Raw genomic sequence first — 23,143 nt, 5'->3', positions numbered from 1 at the left:
GAGATATTAGGCTTACAATAAGTGAGAGACGAAGCAAATAATGACTGAAAACACTGATGCCCTACCTGTACCTCAGCTGAGTTTGTTTACATATTTACGACCCTTCAATATTCGCCTAAATTTCCAGCTGTTTCCAGACTCAGACGTAAACAAAACCTAAAAATAAATAACCCCCCCCCAAAATACCTAAATAACAAAAAAAAAAAAAAAAAAAATAATAATAATAATAATAATAATAAACTGCTAGAAGACATTACAGGGAGGAGGAAGGTGGTGCTGGGAAGGCAGTAAGGCTGACTGAGGGTAGGCTGGCACCGCTGGGCTTACCTTACGTACTGATGGCTCTCTGGTGTTGCATGGCGGTGCTTGGTACAGGGAGGAGGAGCCGGGAATACGGAAACACCTCTCACCAGAGTGTGTGGGGCAAGACTGCCCAGCGCGACCAAAACGCTCCAGCACCCTGCTCACCCTTACAAGTACCACCTGTCTGCTCCTCCACTCCCGCCCCATATATTGCTTCCTGATTGGTGTTATTTCATATGGTGTAATAATAATAGTGTATTATAATATATGGACTGTTGATGTGCATTGTTGCCATAGATACAATAATGTCTAAGTAATTCTGGGAACCAGGATATAATGTAGGTAATTGTTAATTATGTATTTATGTATTTCTTACCACCTTTTAAAACTTTGGATTGTAAGACGATTCTTATTACAAGACATCAGATTAAGGGACTTTTTATATTATTACCTCGCCCAAGCCTTTGTCTAGAGAGTTGTTTCTTCTTGAGCCTGATATAATATTAGAGCAATGTATGATACTCTGGAAAATCTAGCTGGTAGCTGGAGTAGGGTTAGTGGTGGGTTCTGAGGTGTGAGGAAGAGAAGCATATGGTGACAACTGCTGCAGTTGAGATGAGAAAGGGAACACTGGAAAGGATTTTTTCCTTGCTTTTTCCCTTCCTCTTCATCATCTTGGGATTTGGAAATACCAGCAGAGTAGATAAGAATAGTAACAGAGTTGTCTATAGTACTGGCAATGCTGTCTGAGTGCAGTCTTGGTTAGGGTTGTCAGCAACTTGTATAACCATGAATTGAATTGCCAAATAGTCACTGTATGCTAGTGAACACAATGAAGGAGTAATTAGGTACATGCCATTTAAAAATATCATGCCACTGGATCGACGGAAAATCATATAATTTTCATTCATGTAAACAACAAACTTAGTTTAGGGAAAACTGAAACATGCACAAACATTTTAGTATATACACTGCAGATGATTCCTCTAATGATGGCAATAAGAAGTACATGCATAATCTCTAATAACTGTTGAAGTCCAAATCATCTTCTGAGGTAGAGAAAGAGGTACACAGAGAAAAGGATATTTTTATTGAAAGCACACTCATAATATAATTACATTAAATTTTAAAATATTCTCAGTTTGAGTGGTATTCATTTAGAAGCTATGGTATACAATTTCGTCTGGTACCACTCTGTTGCTGTATTAACTTCCCTCATTTCAGTTAACGGTTGTGACATCATCCTGCTTCGCCTTCTGATATGAGTAGCTCTGTGGGGGAGTGACCCAAGTGCCACAGGTCCCCAGACCCTGATTTCATGCTCAGCCACCTGACCTGAGCTTCCTGCATTGCCTGTTGGGAGTTGGATTCGTCTTCCTCTGAATTAACATGTTTGAAATTGCTATACAGTGCAATGTACTTTCGGCATAAGGCACTAAGGCTGCCTAAGGCAGCCTTAGTTGACTCTGTGAGAGAATGATCCAAGCACCAGCAGCTGTGCCAAGACAGCAACCAGCCAATGAGCATGTTGGCGGGGATGATGTATTTGTGACATCATGGGCAGTCAGCCAACAGTGTGGAGCATGAGTCTGTGATGTACAGTGTGCAGCCAATGAGCATGCTTTGGGATCTCCCAGGCTATGCTTACAGTTTAAATTCTCCCATGAGGTGTGTTGCCGTGAATTATCACGATGGCTATGCTTGATGCTTGATTTTGATAGCCCGCAAGCTATAATTGTTGTATGTATGTACAAGGAAAATGATAGTGAAAGTTAAAGAAAAATCAAGGGAGAAAAGGCATCGACCTGAGTGTCATCCCTCTCCTACCCCCTTACAGAGCCCTCCCTCCAACTCTCAGATGAGAAGCTCAATGACCTGAGGAGCTTGTTATCCCTCAAGCCAGATGACAAGAAGGCCTTTTATGAGGGCATCCAGGCTGGCGGAGTCGAGCATGACATCAGCTCTTCTGACGAGGAGGGTGATATGTTGCTCGATTACTGCAACTAATCCTGGGGTTTGGGGGTTGGGAGTGGAAACATTCAACAAGCAACATTCACACCAGTGCAGTAAGTACACCTGTAAAATTACTTCATAGTAGTGGCAGAGTCATCTCTATAATCTTAGTTAACACTAGAAAATCACATTACTTGAACTTCACAAGTGCATGGTTTGATTTGATTACTAATAACTAAATGATAATTGATTCTAATCAAAGCTAAGGCTTCAAGGATTACTTTGGCATGTATTTCTCTAAAATTGTATGGTTAGTTCTCAAGATATTTGATACTTTGTAACAGTAAACTTTGGGAGCGATATGTGACTTTTTAAAAAATGGTGCTTGAATCACTCTCCCACAGGGCTACTCATATGGTAACAGTGCTTGTCTGATGGACAGTGTTTGATGGTCTGGATGCACCTGTAGGCTTTTCTAACCAAACTTTTAAACTGTGATTGCAGTGGAAAATCCCCATGAAGTCGCGTACTCTTCATTGCATCACTGGAGACAATTGATTCATTGTATTACATGCAGCAGCTGTATACAAACTACTAAACAAGTATAGATGCTCCCAGTTTTATTGCACATGACCACAATGTTGTGGTGCCATAGCCTATATCAATAAAAGAATCCCAGTTTTATCTCAGTTTTCACGTGTAAAGAGTAGGCTGCTGTTTATCTTTTTATACATCAGGGAGGCAGGCCAAGGGCAGTAAAAATAAGCATAAAATGCTTGCTAAATTTGCCACTTCCTGATAGTAGTTGATTAGTGAAATTGTTGACCCAACTTAATTTTGGAGGTTTTGATACTCCTATTAAATGGCTCAAGTGATAAGGAGAGAAGAAAACCTGCTATAGTTTCAGAGTTCACAAGTTCAGGAGAGCAAACAGCCTTGGATTTAATGGAAGAAGATGGCACTGGTAGTAAATGAAAGATGAAGACAGTATTAAAAGAGAATTGAGGCAATGCCTTATGACTTCACTCTGTTCATCTGCATGAATTCACACAATTTTGTGTTTAGTTTGGTTGTATGATCTAGTTTCTGAGAAGAGATGGACATAAAGCCTAAAAAAACTTAGTATTAAGGCAGAAGAGCAGGAAAAGATCATGGTGAGGAGAATGGACCAGCCACCCATAGTTTACTGTCCTGTCTGGTTAAAAATACAAAACTTGCACTGGGAGGCTAAGAATTAAAGAATTTAAAACTGATAATATGCACCAATGTGAAGTATTGAAATTCAAACCCATCTCTTGCAGCAGGAGACATGCTTATCTCTTTCACAAATACTCAAACAATTTTGGCCATGCTTTTGTAGTACACAGCAGTTCCTTCTCTTGACTATGGTTAAGGAGAGAACTGCATTTGAGAGAACTGCATTTGACAAGAGGTACAAACACCGGACATCAGGGTGATTTCAATTATTAAAGTCATATTACCTTAACTGACAAGGTGAGACAATACTTATGTTGCTACAACTCCAAGTATATAATTAAAACAATGGAACACTAATGTCAAATTATAGAATGGGTTGTCTTTGTTATAAACTGGATGGAGGGAAGAATACATTTCCTTCCCAAGGACTGTATTATGAACAGTTACTGGGATAAGAATGAGAATTGTCTGCCCTTTTATATAAACTTTATGATTGTGATTAGTTTATGCAAGTTGATGCCATGCATCCATTTTGCCTGGTTGGATATGGCTAACACCTAATGAAAATGGGTGCATGCTAAAGAGTTTTATCGAGTTCCTGGCCTTCTGCACTCTCACTAAAACATGTAGCAAATGGTCGGGTGCGAGTGGGTAATATGTGTGACACTGACATTCGAGGGCAGGAGGGAGTGGGCAGGGAATGGGATTCGTCAGAATCACTATTATTACATTTACCCATGATGAGAGCAGAGCAGAGACTGAGAGACTAGCCTAACCAGCTCACAGGTAGTATTACCAAAGACTAAAATATAAAAACTGACAAAAAGTAGCAAGTATAGTGTAAAAGTCACAAAGCAGTTATAACCACATCTGGTCCTTGCCTGATAAAGCAGTTATAGCCACCTCTGGTCCTTGCCTGGTGAAGTGGCTATAGCTGCCTCCAGCCCTTTAGAGTTTAAAGTTCCATGATCTTAAAATATGAGTATACATATCTTCAAATGAGTGACATAAGGGGTAAGCAGTGCTTGCAAAGAAAAAAAAAATAACAAGCTTCTTGCCTGTTAGGCACTTTACCAGTACAAGAACATTTGGTTCACTCTTTGTGGTCATGAGTGCTTTGCATTGTGTATCATACAGCCAATACATTATTATAGGTGCACTTTGCTTATATGACTGGTGTTGTACATTTGTGATTTTTCTTAAAAGTTACCAGTGATTAATTAAGGCTCTAATTAGTTAGAGTGCATTTCTATAATATCAATAACTAATAATAGTCTGCGATTACAACATTTACATAGTCATAAGCTTGCATCAAACAACTTTCTAGAAAACATTGGACAGTAGCTTTTTATAAGTTTAATATTTTCAAAAGTCAACATGAATCAGGGTTGGACTGATTTAAATTGATTTAAATCACAGTAAAAAAAATCATGATTTAAATCAAAATTGAATATAATGTATTAAAAATTGTTTAAGTGTTACAGTGGTACCTCAGTATACGTCCGCTTTGGAATAAGTCCAACTTGGTATACATCCTGTTTGGATGCAAAAAAATTTGCTCGTTATATGACCTGTGTTTGGAATACGACTCACATGCTAGAACTTGTGTGGGTCAAAATGAGTCACGGCACCATGCGCTGCACTTGTTTCCCTCTCTTGAGACAAAGTTAAGACTGCCCATGAGCATTCTTGCCAGGTTGGGAGAACTCTTCTTCCATACATAACATCTCCCTTCTCAGCACTATTCTCGTAGGAATTTGACTCTTCTCAACAAGATAAAGTGAGGTTAAATTTTAACTTATTTCATCTAATAGGTTTTGTATTTACCATATCTGACGGCATTTAAGACACCTTTAAAAAAAAAAAATAGCTCAAAAAATCACCCTGTGTCTTATATGTGAATGTGAGGCCTCTTGCAGATTTAATTTTTAAGTTTCCTTCACCTGTCCACCTGAAGATTTATACCACTGTATTATAGGGAAGGGTGCTATATCATATTTTTCAACCACAATATGATGTAATGAAATATTGAAAATGAAAACACGGCCCTGTTCAGTGACGTACTAAGTATGTTGCTGACATCTCAGCAGCTGGGCTGTCTTCTTCGTCTTGCCTCCATGCCATTTTATCACTGCAATCCTGTAGGATATTTTTACCATTGTGATTGCTTTCTTTTTGTTCAGCTGTACTTTAAACATTACATGCTTAAATACATAATTTTTTTCTTGAATATGTTCTGCTGAAATGGGGTGTCTTATATGCCCATGCATCTTATATGCCATCAAATACTGTATGTATTTTAGTATTAAACAGTGTTTAAATTATTTTATACAACTTCATCAATGTACTGTATAACATGTCAATAACAATAGGATTTTTTCTTTCATGGGAATGGATTAATTATTTCCCCTTTATTTCTTATGGGAAAAATGTGCTTGGTATAAGTCCAAGGAGCTGGAATGGATTAAGGATGCATACCAAGGTACCATGATATATCAAAAGTAAAAAAAATCATGATTTAAATAAAAAATGAAATATACTGTATTATAAATGATTTAAGTATTATACTGAGTAAGAAATAATGATTTAAATAAAAATTATATATACTGAATTAAAAATAATTTAAGTGTTATATTGGAAGTAAAATATCTAATGACTAACTATATATATATATATATATATATATATATATATATATATATATATATATATATATATATATATATATATATATATATATATATAACCCTCATTATACTGGACTAATAGGGGCGAAGCCACTGACATTAAAGGCGAAAATCTGATAAAAGTGGCAGTGAGTGGGTCTGGAGAATCACAATTTCTAATAATACATGCTGGTGTGAGACTGAGGCAGAAGCAGTATGTGGGCACCAGCTGCCAGGGTTGCACTGCTGGCCAGCCCAAATTATTTACATTATGGTATAGTGTGTGGTAGACAATGTATGGCATATTGCAGACAAACACCAAATTATGACAAATATAATTATGGCAGACAGCACAACCCTGGTCAGTGTGGTGTGCACTCACAACCACCACCTCTATTACTCCCTCACTGTCACCACTGCTTGCCAGGATTTCTTACCAGGATGAGCTCCATTAGAAGGGAGCTCCAAACGTGTCAACATGCCAGTGTAATAAAATATTTGTGACAAACATGTACCTGATATAAAATACTGTGGAATGCATGTTGTAAGCACTTAATTAATATTCTGGCCACTGGCCGGACATTCTGCCTCATTTACTGACATTTATCCAATAAATCTGATGGATGGTATGTAGGCCATACATGTCTGTTAAATGCAGAAATCTGCTATAGTGGGGGGTCAGGCATAATGAGGGTTTACTGTAATATATATATATATATATATATATATATATATATATATATATATATATATATATATATATATATATATATATATATATATATATATATATAAGGAAGATGGGAAGCAGTTGTACAAGAAAAGTATCAAGTCTACTTGTCCTCCAGCATTGGATTATTGCCATCTCTTACAAGAAAATATTTAAATGCATACAAAAAGAAAGTAAGGTCTTTTTTGTTGATAATAACAATAAATGTAATTATGAAGTTTAATGAGCTGCTTTTTTTAATGCAAAGTTAGTTTATTTAATATAACAGATCTGATTAAACTTAGTTCTACTTCTGATTTTTATGTGAAAAATTCATGTTGTGTAATGTATGTTAAACTATGATTTCATTTAACATTGGCTAAGTTTAATACAAGAAAATAGCCTCATAAGACTGAAACAAACACAAGACAAACAAAGACTGATACACAAGCAGACTGAAGCAAACAAACAAGTATTAATGCAAAGGAATAGTTTAAATGAATAAAATATATTTAAATAAAATAAATAAATGTTTTATATCTTTTTAAAATTGATTTTTCCAACCCTGACGAGAATCAACCTGAATTATGCAATATACTTTCAATAATCAACTTGATTAAACTATTGTTAGACTTTGATAAAATTATTGTAACTTTGTAACTTGCATATTTCTGACAACAATAATAATACTAACATCAATAACAAATGCTAAAAATAGGTGGTTTCTTTGAGATTTCACTGATATTTCAGTATTTTTTTGCCAAAGCAGGTGGATAATGCTTAACATATGAATTACTTGTCTTTGAAGGTGAGTGTTTGAGGAATGCCATCTTGCCATTTTCTAGCTTGATGGGTTCTGTAGTATAGGTAATGACTAATTCATCAAGTGAAGAGAATGCCTGAAATAAGAAGAGAATACTAATCAGTCAAGGATATGTAAATCATACAGGTTGTACTATTTTTTTTGTGACTGAGTTTCTTTTATTGTCTCAAAATTATAGGATCAAGACTATGAATGTAGCAAGCAAATTGTCAAAAACAGGTGTGTAGTGTCACTTGTTTTTATTTAGAAATGTAAGCATGTGAAAGTAGCAAGCTGAGTAGCATTAAAATAAGATTTACATAAGGAAGATTGAGTTGTTTATGCATCAAAGATGCTATCTGCTAAATCGTAGAAAACTGCTGATTATTAAATTATATGAATTCTAGTACTACTTTATACGTGTATTCTACTAAAGGCAGTCAGCACCAAACAAAATGGAAAATTGAAGCATTGTGAGCATCACTTTGCAAAGGATAAAATAGAAATCCACCTTGCTACAGTCTGAAGAAAATGAATACAAGGCAACTTCATTACAACCTTTTTATATAATAACTGTTTCAGTGTATGATGTAATAGCAAAGAAAAGGATTCTCTTGATTGACATAAGTGTCACACCCTCTTAATTTATTGTTCTGTTGTGTTGCTGCATTATGTATGCCAAACATAAGAACCATGATGACTGTGTGGATCATAGGTTTATAAAACTGGGAAAACAAATTGGGAAAAGGCTGTATAATTGGCATACTTATGAAAAAGAGTGACCACTGCACTGTGATGACCATGAAGCACCCTCCCTTCCTCATGGTGTGGGTGCATATAGCACCCTCCCTGCCTCATGGTGTGGGGCCATGAAGCACCCTCCCTGCCTCATGGTGTGGGCCCATGAAGCACCCTCCCTGCCTCATGATGTGGGCCCATGAAGCACCCTCCCTGTCTTATGGTGTGGGCACATGAAGCACCCTCCCTGCCTCATGGTGTGGGCACATGAAGCACCCTCCCTGCCTCATAGTGTGAGCACATTTGTTTTATGGAGGCTTGGTTGACCTTGTCAATCTTCCTCAGAATAAGACATTTGATAGTACAGTTTATCTTCATATACTCAATGAGAATTTAAGTGAATAGTCTGCAACAACTAATGCCACGATTTTGTAGCGAGACTGAATGCCGTGTCACACTGCAAAAATTATATAAGTTATGATGAATCAATCATGAAAAGTTAAGTAATTTTATGACCTACCGTATTTCCTTGAGTATAGGCTGACACAGAGGGTAAGAGAGTAATTCAATTTTTGAAATAAGTTAAATATGATCCTGCTGAAGAACCTGTAAACAAACAAGATTCAGTGCTCAGGAGTAGGTAATCCTGAGCCTCCTGTGGCTCCCTCTATGACCCACAATGCCATCACTACTGCACAACTGCATTTTCCCAGCAGTAAAATATCTAAGTGTTATGATCACCTTCGTTTTGGCAATGACTGGGTTGCTCCTTTCTGTGTCCTTCTGTAAGGCCTTTGCCTTTAGGCAAAGAGAATGCCTGCATGGTCTAAACAATATTTTTGATGAGTTCTATGTCACTAAGTTCATTCAATATATCCTTTCTGGATAAAAAAATTTCTAAGCTGGAGATGTTGTGGAGCAGCCATCTTAGCAGTGGGAATGTCACTCATTACCCAGTAAGACATGGTGGACCAGTGTCTGAGAACGGATTAATCTATTTTACGTACATTGATTTCTATGGTTAAAATTGTTTCAGTTTTCGAACATTTGGATTTCAAATGGCATTCAGGAAAGAATTAAGTAAAAAAAACTAAGGTTCCACTGTTGTGTGTATATATATATATATATATATATATATATATATATATATATATATATATATATATATATATATATATATATATATATATATATATATATATATATATAATGTCAAAGATCTCTTCTAGATCAATAACCTATGGTCATGTGAATCTAGTCATGGTACATACCTTTTCTTGTGCCTTCTCTTTGCCTAAAGCAAAAAGAGAATCAGGTCGCTGTCTGATGTTGATATTGTAAAGATGCTTTTCAAGATTGAGGACGAGAGTGAGTGGATCCCCACTTTTGGTTGATGGTCGAATAAGGAACATTCCATCTTCTCCTGTAGGTAATAGTGTTTTTGTTATTTAAGTAGGTAAGAAAACATGTACACAGAAAACAAACAAACTAATAATTTGGTGCAATGTAAAAGATGTAATATATATATATATATATATATATATATATATATATATATATATATATATATATATATATATATATATATATATATATATATATATATATATATATATATATATATATATATATATATATATATATTTATATCAGTGGTACCTCAGTGTATGTCCTTACTCCGTTTCAGATCCTTGGACTTGTACCAAACAAGATATACCAAATGTATGCCATGAAAAATAATCCTATTGTTATTGGCATATTATACAGTACATTAATGGGGTTGCATAAAATAATTTAAACAGTGCTTAATACTTAAATACATGGTAAATACAAAAGCAATTAGATGAAATAAATGAAAATTTAACCTCAATTCACCTTACTGAGAAGAGTTGAGTGCTTACTAGGATAGTGCTGAGAAGGGAGGAGATGTTATTGTTTGGAAGAATTCTTGGTTAATGAATTTACAAAAAATTTACATGAAAACACAAAATCACATGAAAATTCACAGTTACTGCACGGGGTTCACTGAATGGTAGGTATAAGCATGGGCAGTTGTGACTTTATTTCGAGAGGTAAAACAAGGGTAGTGCGCGGTGTTGGGACTCATTCTGACCCATACAAGTTCTAGCATGTGAGTAGTCGTATTCCAAACAAATTTTTTTTGTGTCCAAACAAGATGTATAACAAGTTGGACTTACTGTATATTTTGGCATACAAGACAACACTTGAATCATCCTAAAAAATGACAAAAAAAACACCACATACAAAAACAATGACCTTAAAATTTTATGCAAAATACCATTGTAAATAAACAACCTTATATTATGACTTTTGAGGAAGTTAGACATAGTAAGCTAGGAATCCATTTTGAGAAAATGCAATGAAATGTATTCCCATTGAAAAGTGTGTGGCATTGTATACGAACAGACAAAGCAGGAGGCCGTGTGAATATTTCCCAGTTTTTCCCAAAGCTCAAGGAGCTATATAAAGGTCTTCAAGACACAGAACCTCAAGCTAAGCGGCACAGGAAAATGAACTGGGAAGATGAATCCCTCCAGCTTGCAATGCTATATAAGGATGAAGTTCATATACTGAGAAAAAATTTCAATAATGTCGGTGTATCTAATCAAAAGAAAGATGATATATAAAAGAGCCCGACACATGCAGGTGGTGGTGTTTATGTTTAGAAAAATTTATCGTGCTGCAGTTAATTTTACACTGTCTTCGTCCATCCATCCTTTTTCATGAAAATGTACAAAAACACCTGGTAGGAACTTTATTTTAAATTTAATTTTGTGCTTGAAGATGATGGTACCTTATTATTGGTAATACATTCAAGGTATTTTTTTCATTGTATTGGTATATCACCATCTCAGTTTTCTGCTGCTCACTGACCTAAAATTCACCACAGATAGTTTGGCACTTTAGGTGTCATCTTATACTATCAATAGCTAAAGCTATTAAATTCAGACTGAAATTTTGGGGTCATCTGATCTAAAAGTTGCATTATCTGCTGAAACATATGGTATTCCAAAGTGGACGTACACCAAGCTACTGCTGAATATATATATATATATATATATATATATATATATATATATATATATATATATATATATATATATATATATATATATATATATATATATATATATATATAAACCTCTGGAGGTTTTATTGTACTTGAACTTATTTTTACTGCTTTCAGCTTCATAGAAGCAAATGGCTGATGTCTGTTACATGCTTCACTTTTCATGTATTGGTTGATCTTTTGGCATTGGACAGAAATTTTTGCTTACTCCTGCTTACTATGTATGTAATGTATGTATGTATTCTGGTAAATACTCACTCTTCAGCTCTTTCTCTAGCAGACTGTTAAGTGACTCACAAATCCATGCTAGGAATAATCTGAGCCATATCAGAACTCCATGAGTATCTTAATCATGGTGTGTGTGTGTGTGTGTGTGTGTGTGTGTGTGTGTGTGTGTGTGTGTGTGTGTGTGTGTGTGCATACATTTTGGTTCTTGGTCCAGTGAGGTGTTAATTAGGTTGCATATCTTCTCAGACAATCGAGGACTGCACTCCCGCAGTACCCAATTTGATATACCATCTGGTCCTGGTGCTTTTCTGCTATCAAGTACATCCATCATTTTCTTGACTTCTTGTGTTGTTTTCCTTATCTTTGTAAGTTTGTCTTGCCTTTCTGTTGTTCTGGTTATTTCAGTGTGTGTGTGTGTGTGTGTGTGTGTGTGTGTGTGTGTGTGTGTGTGTGTGTCTCTCTCTCTCTCTCTCTCTCTCTCTCTCTCTCTCTCTCTCTCTCTCTCTCTCTCTCTCTCCATTATCTTTACCTTACAGATAAATTGTGTTTGAATAACATATTGAGAATGATCATACTTAAAATCAACAGAACTGTGTAAATGGAATGTGAATTAAACCTATATATATACTTACCAGACATTATTAAATTTTTAGCTTTGGGTCTTGAGATTAGGTGGAAGTAGGGCTTCTCCATGAGCTTCTGGTACAGTGGAATAAGTTTAAGTCGTTTTCCATCATCCAAACTGACATATGGCAGAGGAGGTGCAAACTCATTTGGTGGGTTTTCTGAGGGGGATGTCTTGCAACTGAATGAAGAACAATTAGCCAGCAAGGGATGGTTTCCTGTGGTTGGTCTGTTGCAAGAAATATGCTTTGGTGAACCTGATGCTGAACCAGAATCGGACCCTCCTGAAAGCTTTAGAGAGACTGGTGGTTTTTTCTTGTGAGAGAGTGTAGCAACCCCGAGCCGGCTGCTCAACTCAAGGTCATCAAGGTCTGTAAAGTATAGGTGACAATTATTATGTTTTCTACAACACATATTTAATAAAGCACCACCTCAGATAATCTTTCTGTACTTCAGTCAAATAAAAATAAAAAAGTAGAGCAGAGGACAAGTGACCTTTCTGCAGGGTACTGTAATAACATTAGTCTCATGCAGTCAAGAAAGTATTTTTTATGTCATGTTTAAGTCATGTGTGTACATGTGTGTTTCTCTATATTTAAATGCGTACATACACACACACACACATTGAGAATAAATTATCAAATAGTTATTAAGCTTTATTGTATATGGGATTGGATGCAATAAAACATGTTTAAACAAGTATCTGAGCCTTGGTAGTCCAGACAAATTTTCTCAGTTGTCATTTTGCCATGAAGGCTTCAAGGTCTTCTTAAATTAAGTAATTTTTTTGACCTCATGGAAAGGAACACCTGAGAAGTGGGAGCTAACATCTAGTCTTTTACTAATCTGGAATGGAAATCAGGACCAAAGCATTACAACAAGTTTATTGAGATCCTGCTCCTTTTAAAAGTTTTGCTACTGAATGAATAGTTTTAAAGAGGCTATAGATGAGATCTGAGAAACCTCAAGAGAATGAAGGCCAACTACTCGCACAAAACTTTCTTCTTTCTCTCACCCCTTTTCTGTCCACCTCTCTAATGCAAGAGTTAACCAGTATCCTCAATTATTCATTCCTTTCTCTTGTAAACTTTGGAACTCCCTTCCTGCTTCTGTATTTCCTCTTTCCTATGACTTGAGCTCTTTCAAGAGGGAGGTTTCAAGACATTTATTCTTTACTTTTTGATGACTGCTTTTGACCCTGTTTGGGGACTGGCACCTCAGTCGTCATTTTTTTTTTTTTTTTAATAATTCTGTTGCCCTTGGCTGGTGCACTTTCTACATATAAAGAAAATTGCATGCATCTGTGCCATCTATTACTGCATGAAATGTGTTTATCTACTTCATATATTTCACATAATTTCAATTAATAATATAAATTTATATCATCATCAGCTAGCACTACATTCTAATTTGTGCCTTTGACGTATGTACTTTCTTAATTGTACATATTTCTTAAAGATGTACATATTTTTAAAGTTGATCTGCTTATTTATTTTTATAGTTGATCTGCTATTTACTTTTATAGTTGATCTGCTTATTTACTTTGCCTTTATCTTCGAAGATTGTTCACCTATAAGATATTAATACTTTCACACTTTTTTCTAAGACTGATATATATCCTTTATTTTTAATATAGGTACTGATAATTTCTGGCAAGTCTGACAGTGACGATTCATCCAATCCTCTTATACTAGTTGTCTTTATACTTTGTGTGTGTGTGTGTGTGTGTGTGTGTGTGTGTGTGTGTGTGTGTGTGTGTGTGTGTGTGTGTGTGTGTGTGTGTGTGTGTGTGTACTAATTATTTTATATCACATGAAAGGGTTAATATAACCAATTTTTTTTTTTTTTTTTTTCAAGTGCATCCAGGTTTTGCTTTTGATGTTGAAAGTTACATTTTAGTCACCTGCAAGTGTTGGCTGACTGGACGCAGTTGATAAGAGCTTGCTTTGTTGGTGACAAATTTTAATGCTCTTAATATACGGTAATACCAGCAGGCCATCCTTAACCAAGACAACACCAAATTGACTTGGTCATCACACTTGCTTATGTAATAAAGCTCTGCATCATTGCAACTTTGCACCCAGTGTGTTGGTACTAGGTCAAACCAATGTCCTGTGTATACGAGAGAGAGAGAGAGAGAGAGAGAGAGAGAGAGAGAGAGAGAGAGAGAGAGAGAGAGAGAGAGAGAGAGAGGGGGGTCAAATGGAGCACATTAAAATATTTCCGTAAACAATTACTCAATAATTCGGGACAATTAAGCAATGGATAGTTTTCTTTTCTTCTCCCCTCCTCCAGCGGGGCGGCGCTACAAACGGAAGCTCCAAAATGCGAGGTGCTATGCCACAGCAACACGCGTAAGCCCATGACTCATCCTTACGTCGATGAACCAACAGCCAGTCACTCTCCACCCTGAGGCTGAGCAAGCCTTGGAAGATGATCCCGTCTCCCTTGTTGCCTGACGCTGGAATTTCCGACTCGGACACACACACACACACACACGCTTTGCGTAGTGTAGTGGTCAGCACGCTCGGCTCACAACCGAGAACACCCGGGTTCGAGTCCCGGGCTCGGAGAGGCAAATGGGCGAGCCTCTTAATGAGTAGCCCTGTTCACCAGCAGCAAGTGTACATACAGGATGTAACCCGAGGGGTTGTGGCCTCGCTCTCCCAGTGTGTGGTGTGAGTGGTCTGCTACTTAAAGATCGGTCACTATGAGCTCTGAGCCCTTTCAATAGGGAAACGGCTGGCTGGGTGACCAGCAGACGACCGTAGGTGAATGGCACACACACACGCTCTATACTATTACTAGTATTTTCTTCTTTATGGTAAACCAAAGTATTCTATTTGATTTTCGAATAACTGACAAACAATCATAAATATATTACCAAAAATAGCAGAGTCGTTGTTTCTTACAACTCAGTCCCTTTTGTTTGCACTAACCTCATCACATTCCCCTGCCTCTCTTTTACTGAGGCTGAAAGGTTTATGAAACAGTGAGTATCACTGTTTCATCATCAATCTGTATCAGCTGAAGTGGTTCATGCATCAGTGGTATATAGTAAAGTCACAAGTGCTTAGTCTGGTGAAATCGCTCAACCACCACCATTAGCATTTACTGTGTGCACAACCGGTGATCCAGTGAACAGGCAGACAGCCTGCTTTTACTCGCGGACATTGCTGATTGCGTGGTCTGTCTCAGGTATTAACTAAGATGAAAATACCCTAAATGCTCTGAACGAACGAACACACACACACACACACACACACACACACACAGGTTTCGATCACCATTAAATTCAGAATTATCAGTTATGAAGTACACAGCTAGGAAAGATCAATATTGGTAGTGTAATTTACCACAGTAATGCATGGGGAAGGGAAAATAAAGACTTAGGTGTATGAGAAAGTGACGCATAAGTACACCAAAGATTAAAAATGACAAAATACACATAACAAGTGAACGAGAGGAGCTGTGCAAGACTCACGAAATTCTCAAAATAAGGCAGTTGCGATAACTACTGCATACTTGTTCATTTGTTCAATTATTATGTGCATGAGCGAATACAGACTAACAAGATGAATGATAACTACCTTAAGACGGTTTATGAACGCCAGAGAGAGAGAGAGAGAGAGAGAGAGAGAGAGAGAGAGAGAGAGCAACTCATGCAAGATCCGAAGAGTAGCAGCAACAATAGCCCACCTTTGCGCGTGTGGGTGTGGGGCAGCGGAGGCACCCTGGCACAAGAGAAGCTGCGTCTCAACACCAACATGGGCCGCACTGGTACATGAATCATGGACACGTGCACCTCCAACTCAGCCTTATCCCCGTCGTGCGTCTCCTCTCCCGAGTTCTCCAGCAACGGGACAGGTAAGGACGGTTCGCTTTCAGGCTCACTGCAGGAGCGAGAAGGCTTATTCCCGAGGGACTGGTGGCGGCGCCTACGCACAGACAACTTGTGCAGATACCGCTGATGACGAATGACGATCCAGTGTACAGCGCGCCGCCTCATACAGCGCACCAGTAACACTGGTACAGCAAACAACAAGGCCGAGAGAGACCCGGGCTGCGGCAGGCAGTTTACCATGGTTGGGGCTCGGCGCGCACTGCTTTATTGCAATGAAGGAGTGAGGCTGCTGCTACTTAACACTCTGCAATACACTATTTATGCAGCACTTCTTCCCCCACCTGCTCTGTGTGTGTGTATAGTACACGCTGCTCCTCTCACATTCTTACACACACACACACACACACACACACACACACACACACACACGAGGACAGCTTTTTTGTACATTATATTTTGTTTTAGTTATATGCTAATTTCATCTCGTTTCCTGATTCACTTGAGAAAATTGCATGAGAGAGAGAGAGAATGAAGGAAGCTGTGTAAAAGATGTTACTCACACATTTTCGCTTCCCTCCCCCGCCTTACCCCCGGTTTTTTCCCGTTCTCACACTCCTTTCCTCCGTTCCACGCTCCGTCCACCTGCCACACCCATCCTCTACCCCGCCCTAGGGACAGACCAGAGTCACCTTGGATGATCAGCTTCTCACTAACCATTTCCGGTCTAAGACAAAAAAGGGAGGAATGACCGACCTCCGCCTCTCTCTCTCTCTCTCTCTCTCTCTCTCTCTCTCTCTCTCTCTCTCTCTCCACACACACACACACACGTTCTCATTTTGCTCTTATTTGTAGCACCACATTCCATCATCAGTACGAAAAAAAAAGTTGCCAAGTTTCCGGGATGTTCCGAACCATTTACAAAATCAGAATCGGTACGTAAACAAACTTCTAGTAAGTGGTAGATTTACCCGGCTAACACACACACACACACACATACGGTGCAACTGTACGTAGATATCTATGCGTGTCCACTACATTCGCTTAAAAATGACGAGAAACACTAACTTCATTCAAATTTTGCATCTAAAGATGTAAATTTGTTAAACGTTTCCAACTCACCGACTCGCCCATCCACCCACCCACACATACTACACCAATGTTGGTTATTCTCCACGGTCAAGATGTGTCAGGGCTGTCCCTTCCTTGCCTACCACGAAGAGATGCGTTGCTAAGCTTAAGTTGCATCAGATGAAAACACCGTGCCTACACACACACACACACTAATTTTTCTTATCCACTCCATACCACTCGCAGCACAACAAAACTGACAACAAAATCCTCGGATGATTATTTAAGACTACACACAAGCCAACACAATATTGCTTAGCCACAAGCACGTTTGATAAGGCCACACGGACAACCCACGTGTTCAGATCGCGCGCTGCAACACTACCGCCAACATCCCGCAGACCAAGAGCTTCACTGACGCCCTCCAGGTAGCCCTCTTCCGCCAAAACTCCACCCCGCTCCGCCCCCCTCCCATTCCTTACTTTCCTCCAAGACACACCTCCCGCCTCCAAACCCTCCCCTTCACTCCACATGACACCTGTATTATTTACAAATCCACTCCCCTTACTCATTCACAAATCCACACCTTACTCATTCACCGCACCACTGACTTTGCCACCGCATACATTACTCCCGCTCATTCACTAGACCACGCTCCTTGTTACATTACCATATCCACTATTAAACGTGCTTCCATTCTGCTAATCAAATGCATATACATGGATCTATAATAATGATAACTTTACAGGGTGAGAAAACAACAAATGAACAACTGGCCATTCATTGTTCACCACTAATACAGGGGGGTTCAGTAGCAGGCATTGTACAACCTATCGTAATGTGGTGGACATTCGCAATCAATTGTACCGAATATGGTTTTGTTTCAGGAAAGACACCGGTAAAAACGAACACCACGAGAGAGAGAGAGAGAGAGAGAGAGAGAGAGAGAGAGATAACCGCAGCGGTATTTCCTGTGGCGAGTGGCTAATCCTGACATCCGCTGCCTAGACCCAAGCCTGCTCTACATAAAACAAAGCCAAGACATGGGGTTGCTATGACAATATAGTATTCTAACTACTGGTATTCACCAGTCAGACAGAAGAATCTGTGTTCTGCTTCACTGATGATCGTCATCAGCTCCATGCTCAAGGCGTGTCTAGATGGACCTTGGGCGTGCTCTAGGGATGGTGCGGACTACGAATGCAAGCAGGATCCCTATTTTCAAAAGTTGCGTGTTCTCATTAGAGCGAATTCCAAAAGGCCACAGAAATTATCTGTCGTACTTTCCAATGATGATAAAGAATTCTTAATTCATCATAAGCATCATGAAAACATCCGAGAACTGCACGAGCCTGTTAAAAGCAGTCTATGCAAGAACTGATAAAAAGACATTTATGTTATAGGAGGGGATGCCTCATGCGTTTTTTTTTTTTCCCCACAAATATACATTTTATGTATGTGTACATAACTGATCAACAATATCAACAATATATGATGCCCCATATAGGACAAGTAACTTTTTAAGTTACTGTGATGTTTTAATCACAGCAAACTTTGAGGAACAATATTGGTAAAAAAAAAAATAAAAAATAAATAAGTAAAATAAATAAATAAATAAATAAAAATAAATAAAATAATAAAATCAAATAAATAAATAAACAAGTAAATAAGTAAATAAATAATAAAAATATATATTATATAAAAAGTAATATAAAATAATAAGGCCAAGATGAAATAATAATAATAATAATAATAATAATAATAATAATAATAATAATAATAATAATATCATTATTACCTATTACTACTTTTAGTCTTGTCCTTTGTTAGTACGACATTAAGACGGTAACCTATGAGTGATTGCTCCTTGGGATCCAGATCAATGTTAATCTGAGTTCCTTGAAGACCTCATGATTTTACTGAGGATGGTCATGTGTTTCCTGTTTTTGTGTTATTGGTCTTCATCCTTCTTTTCCTTCCTCTTCCTCCTCCTCCTCCTTTCTTTTTTCTCCTTCCTTTCTTCCTCCTCTTCCTTCTCCTTCTCCTGGTTATTGGTTAACTGGCTTACTGGCTTATTGGCTAAGTGACCTGTGGGTTGGTGGGGTACTGTATTTGCTCCTCAGTGGCATATTGGGTAACTGGCTCAGTGGGGCTTCTTGGGTGACTTGACTTATTTCCTGACTGGCTTTGTGGTTTACTAGTCAACTGGCTTGGTGGGGGCTTATTTCCTGCCTAGGTTTGTAGGGCTTACTGGGCTCATCATTCAACTGGCTTAGTAGGGATAACTGGTCAATTGGCTTTGTAGGGATTACTGAGTGATTGGCTTTGTGGCTTATACAGTGACTGGCTTTTTAGGGCTTAATGGTTTATTGGTGAACTGGCTTTGTAGGGCTTATGGGGTGACTGGCTTGGTGGCTTATTGGTCAGTTGGCTTTGTAGGGCTTATGGGGTGACTGGCTTAGTGGCTCATTTTCTGACTGGCTTAGTGGCTATTGCTGACTGGCTTAGTGACTTATTGGCTGACTAACTTTGTGGTTTACTGGTTACTGGCTTACTGGCTAACTGGCTTCATTACTAGCTAATGAGCCAATAAGCCATTAAACCACTCACCCAATAAGCCCTACAATGCCAACTGGCCAATAAGCCACTAAGCCAGTCATCCGATAAGCCCTACTAAGCCAGTCAGGAAACAAGCCAAAATGGTGATAGTTGCCACTATACTTTTGCATATTTCACTGCTATTTCAACTCAGCTCGTGTTTCGTTTCTAATATACCTGTTCCGTATCTTTTATATTGAATTTATTACAGTACATGTATTTCTTATCTAATAAAAATCTAACTTAGATTTTGCCCATTCAGTAACTAACTGTGAAAGTTTCATGGGTCCTGCTAATAATAATAATAATAATAATAATAATAATAATAATAATAATAATAATAATAATAATAATAATAATAATAATAAACAGATCAATAAAAAAAATAAGTGAATAAAATATAATAAAATGTGTGTGTGTGTGTGTGTGTGTGTGTGTGTGTGTGTGTGTGTGTGTGTGTGTGTGTGTGTGTGTGTGATCCAACAGGAAATGTGCTGTCAATAAAGTGTTAATAATAATGAGCCTGTAACATGCCAACATTAGGAGGAAAATGGATCTCAAAATGCAGAATTAACTGAACTATGAACAGGGGTCTTAAAATGCGTTATAACTACAGCTGTTCATGACAATGATGATGCCAGTGATTTTGTTAAAATTAAGTAAGAGTTGTTGTTGCAAACACTCTCGAGAGGTAACTGCAGTCTATGCACATGGCATTGATGACGCAGCACTGCTAGGTTAGCCATGATCCTCCCAGTGTTATCCCTAACCCAGAATCAAGGAATTTTTCTCATTTTCTTTCTTTCTTTCTTTCTTTTTCTTTTTTTTTTTTTGAGGGGGATGGAGGCCACAATTTATTAGTACAGTACTTGCCGGAGCATTAGACACACTTTTTTCTTGGGAAAAAAAAAAAAAAAAAAATCAAATAATTACCTTGTGCCTAATGAGGCCATAGTACAGACTCCTAGGCCCGTAAACCTATGCCTATAGGTGTGGAGTTGAAGCAACAGTACACTATGGACAATTATTGTTACTACTAATAAAATTCTCCCTCTCTCTCCATTCCCTGTCCTCCTCTTCCTTACCTGATTTCTTCTCCCTTCCCTCCTAATTCCTTGCTCTCTCTCTCTCTCTCTCTCTGACGGATAAGGGGGAGGGTAGGTGACAGGGAGGGAAGTTTGAGACAAGAGGAAGGGAGAGAAAAGGAAAAAGGGGAGGAATGGACATATCCAGGGAAGGAGAGTACATGGGGCAGGGAAGTGGAGGAAGGGTGAAGGAAGAGGATGGGAGGATGGGGAGAAAGTAGAAAAAATAAATATAAGCAGCAAGAGTGAGGAGTGAGTGAAGAATTAGAAGGAGAGAGGAAATATTGAGAAATAAGTATTCTCTTTTCCTGTCACCTACTCTTTTTCATTTTTTCCTGCATCCATTTCCTTCGCTTGTATGTTCCTTCCATCCATTTTCATTCTCAATCAGTCTCATTCAACTTAGCAATCCTCAGGATAGTTCTCTCTCTCTCTCTCTCTCTCTCTCTCTTTCTCTCTCTCACAGAGAGAGAGAGAGAGAGAGAGAGAGAGAGAGAGAGAGAGAGAGAGAGAGAGAGAGAGAGAGAGAGAGAGAGAGAGAGAGAGAGAGAGAGAGAGAGAGAGAGAGAGAGAGAGAGAGAGACTGTTTATTATTATCCACCAAAGTGGTTCTTACACATTTTACAAGTAGTCAAAACAGAGAGAGAGAGAGAGAGAGAGAGAGAGAGAGAGAGAGAGAGAGAGAGAGAGAGAGAGAGAGAGAGAGAGAGAGAGAGAGAGAGAGAGAGAGAGAGAGAGAGAGAGAGAGAGAGAGAGAGAGAGAGAAAACACACACACACACACACACACACACACACACACACACACACACACACACACACACACACACACACACATCTCTTCTTCAATGACACTCAACTGCCCGTCCTCTTCTACACTAAAAATTCTTGGTCTGACCTTTACTTATAATTCTAAACTAGAAACTTCACATCCCATCTCTAGCTAAAGCAGCTTCTAGGAAGTTAGGCGTTCAGTGTCGCCTCTGCTAATTTTTCAACACCCCCCCCCCCCACTGCAAGCTGCTAACTCTGTACAGGGGCTTTATTTGCCCATGTATGGAATTTGCTTCATGTGTATGAGGAAGGGGGGCTTCCACTCACACTGCTATTTTAGAGAGGATAGAATAAAAAACTTTTCATCTTATCAACTCCTCTCCTCTAACTGGCTGTCTTCAGCCTATCTTTCATCATAGCATTATCTTCTACAGCTATTTTCATGTTAAGCAAATTTCAGTAAACTCAAATCAATTCTTAACCAAATAGATTGGAGTCACCTACCTATCATCACAGATATTAATGCTCACTGGAAATTTTTCGTGGATAGGTACTTAAAAGCAATGCAAGAATGCGTACCTATGAAAAATTGTCATCCTGCTAAAAACATTAAGCCTAAATGGTAGGTCACACAAACAACTGAATGCTTGTGAGCCAAGAGGGATGCACATAACAGATTAAAACCCTTCAGTTATAACAAAGAACGTACTAGCTTCGTTGAACTAAGACGTAAAACAAATGTAGCAAAAGGTCCACTGAGTTACATGTTGTAAACCAGAATAAAATGAACCCAAAGGAATTTTATAGCTTTATCAGGCAAAAGGAAGTGATCACTTCAACTACTGAACCCATAATTGATGTAAATGGAGATTACACTAATGATGAAGAGCAAATTAGTAACATTCTAAACACTCTCTTTGCCTCAGTATTTACAGTAGAAGACCTCAGTGACATCCCTATGGTGCCAGCAGTCCAGCTTAATAACAACGAAGTCCTAAGTAGCATCAATATGACAAAGTGATGTGTCAAAATGCATCGATAAACTTGAAAGTTAACAAGTCACCCGGGCCTGACATGATCTCACCCCACATCTTAAAAAGAAGTGAAATCAGAATTAGTTAAACCATTAACCCTATTGTTCAACAAATCCTTGCAGTCCGGTACAATGCCTGATGAATGGAAGCTTGCCAACGTAATTCCGATTTTCAAAAAAGGCAGTAAATCCTTACCACGTTATTACCGGCCAATTAGCTTAACCTCAGTCATATGTAGAGTGCTTGAAACACTAATAAGACATAAACTCGTTAATCACTTAGAAGAAAACAACTTACTTAAAAATACTCAACATGGCTTCTGCAACAAACGCTCTTGTTTGATGAACCTCTCAGACTTCTTCTATGATATTCTGAACCAGTATGACAAGAGTAAAGCAGTAGATATAATATAACTTGATTTTCAAAAGGC

At 38.1% G+C, this 23,143-nt stretch overlaps 1 protein-coding gene across 17 annotated transcripts in view; it reads right to left on the bottom strand.

Annotated features, from left to right (window-relative positions):
• Positions 1-1,376: 1,376 nt before the first annotated feature.
• LOC135107490 (histone H3.v1-like) overlaps positions 1,377-23,143 on the bottom strand; it is a 62,293-nt gene continuing 40,526 nt past the window's right edge. For 15 of the 17 annotated variants that reach the window (XM_064017415.1, XM_064017428.1, XM_064017413.1 and 12 more), the window contains 3 exons: positions 12,320-12,682; positions 9,640-9,791; positions 1,377-7,727 (listed from right to left, as the gene is read on the bottom strand). In XM_064017415.1, the coding sequence (XP_063873485.1) occupies positions 7,575-7,727; positions 9,640-9,791; positions 12,320-12,682 (668 nt within the window). In that variant the 3' untranslated portion in view covers positions 1,377-7,574. The remainder of the gene's footprint in view (positions 7,728-9,639; positions 9,792-12,319; positions 12,683-23,143) is intronic. The other 2 variants (XM_064017417.1, XM_064017422.1) reach the window with 2 other exon arrangements.

This window comes from Scylla paramamosain, chromosome 15 (assembly GCF_035594125.1).
Source record: "Scylla paramamosain isolate STU-SP2022 chromosome 15, ASM3559412v1, whole genome shotgun sequence".
Classification (NCBI taxonomy): Eukaryota; Metazoa; Arthropoda; class Malacostraca; order Decapoda; family Portunidae; genus Scylla; species Scylla paramamosain.
The sequence above is the reverse complement of the archived record's forward strand: the minus strand, read 5'-3'. Positions and strand labels throughout refer to the sequence as shown.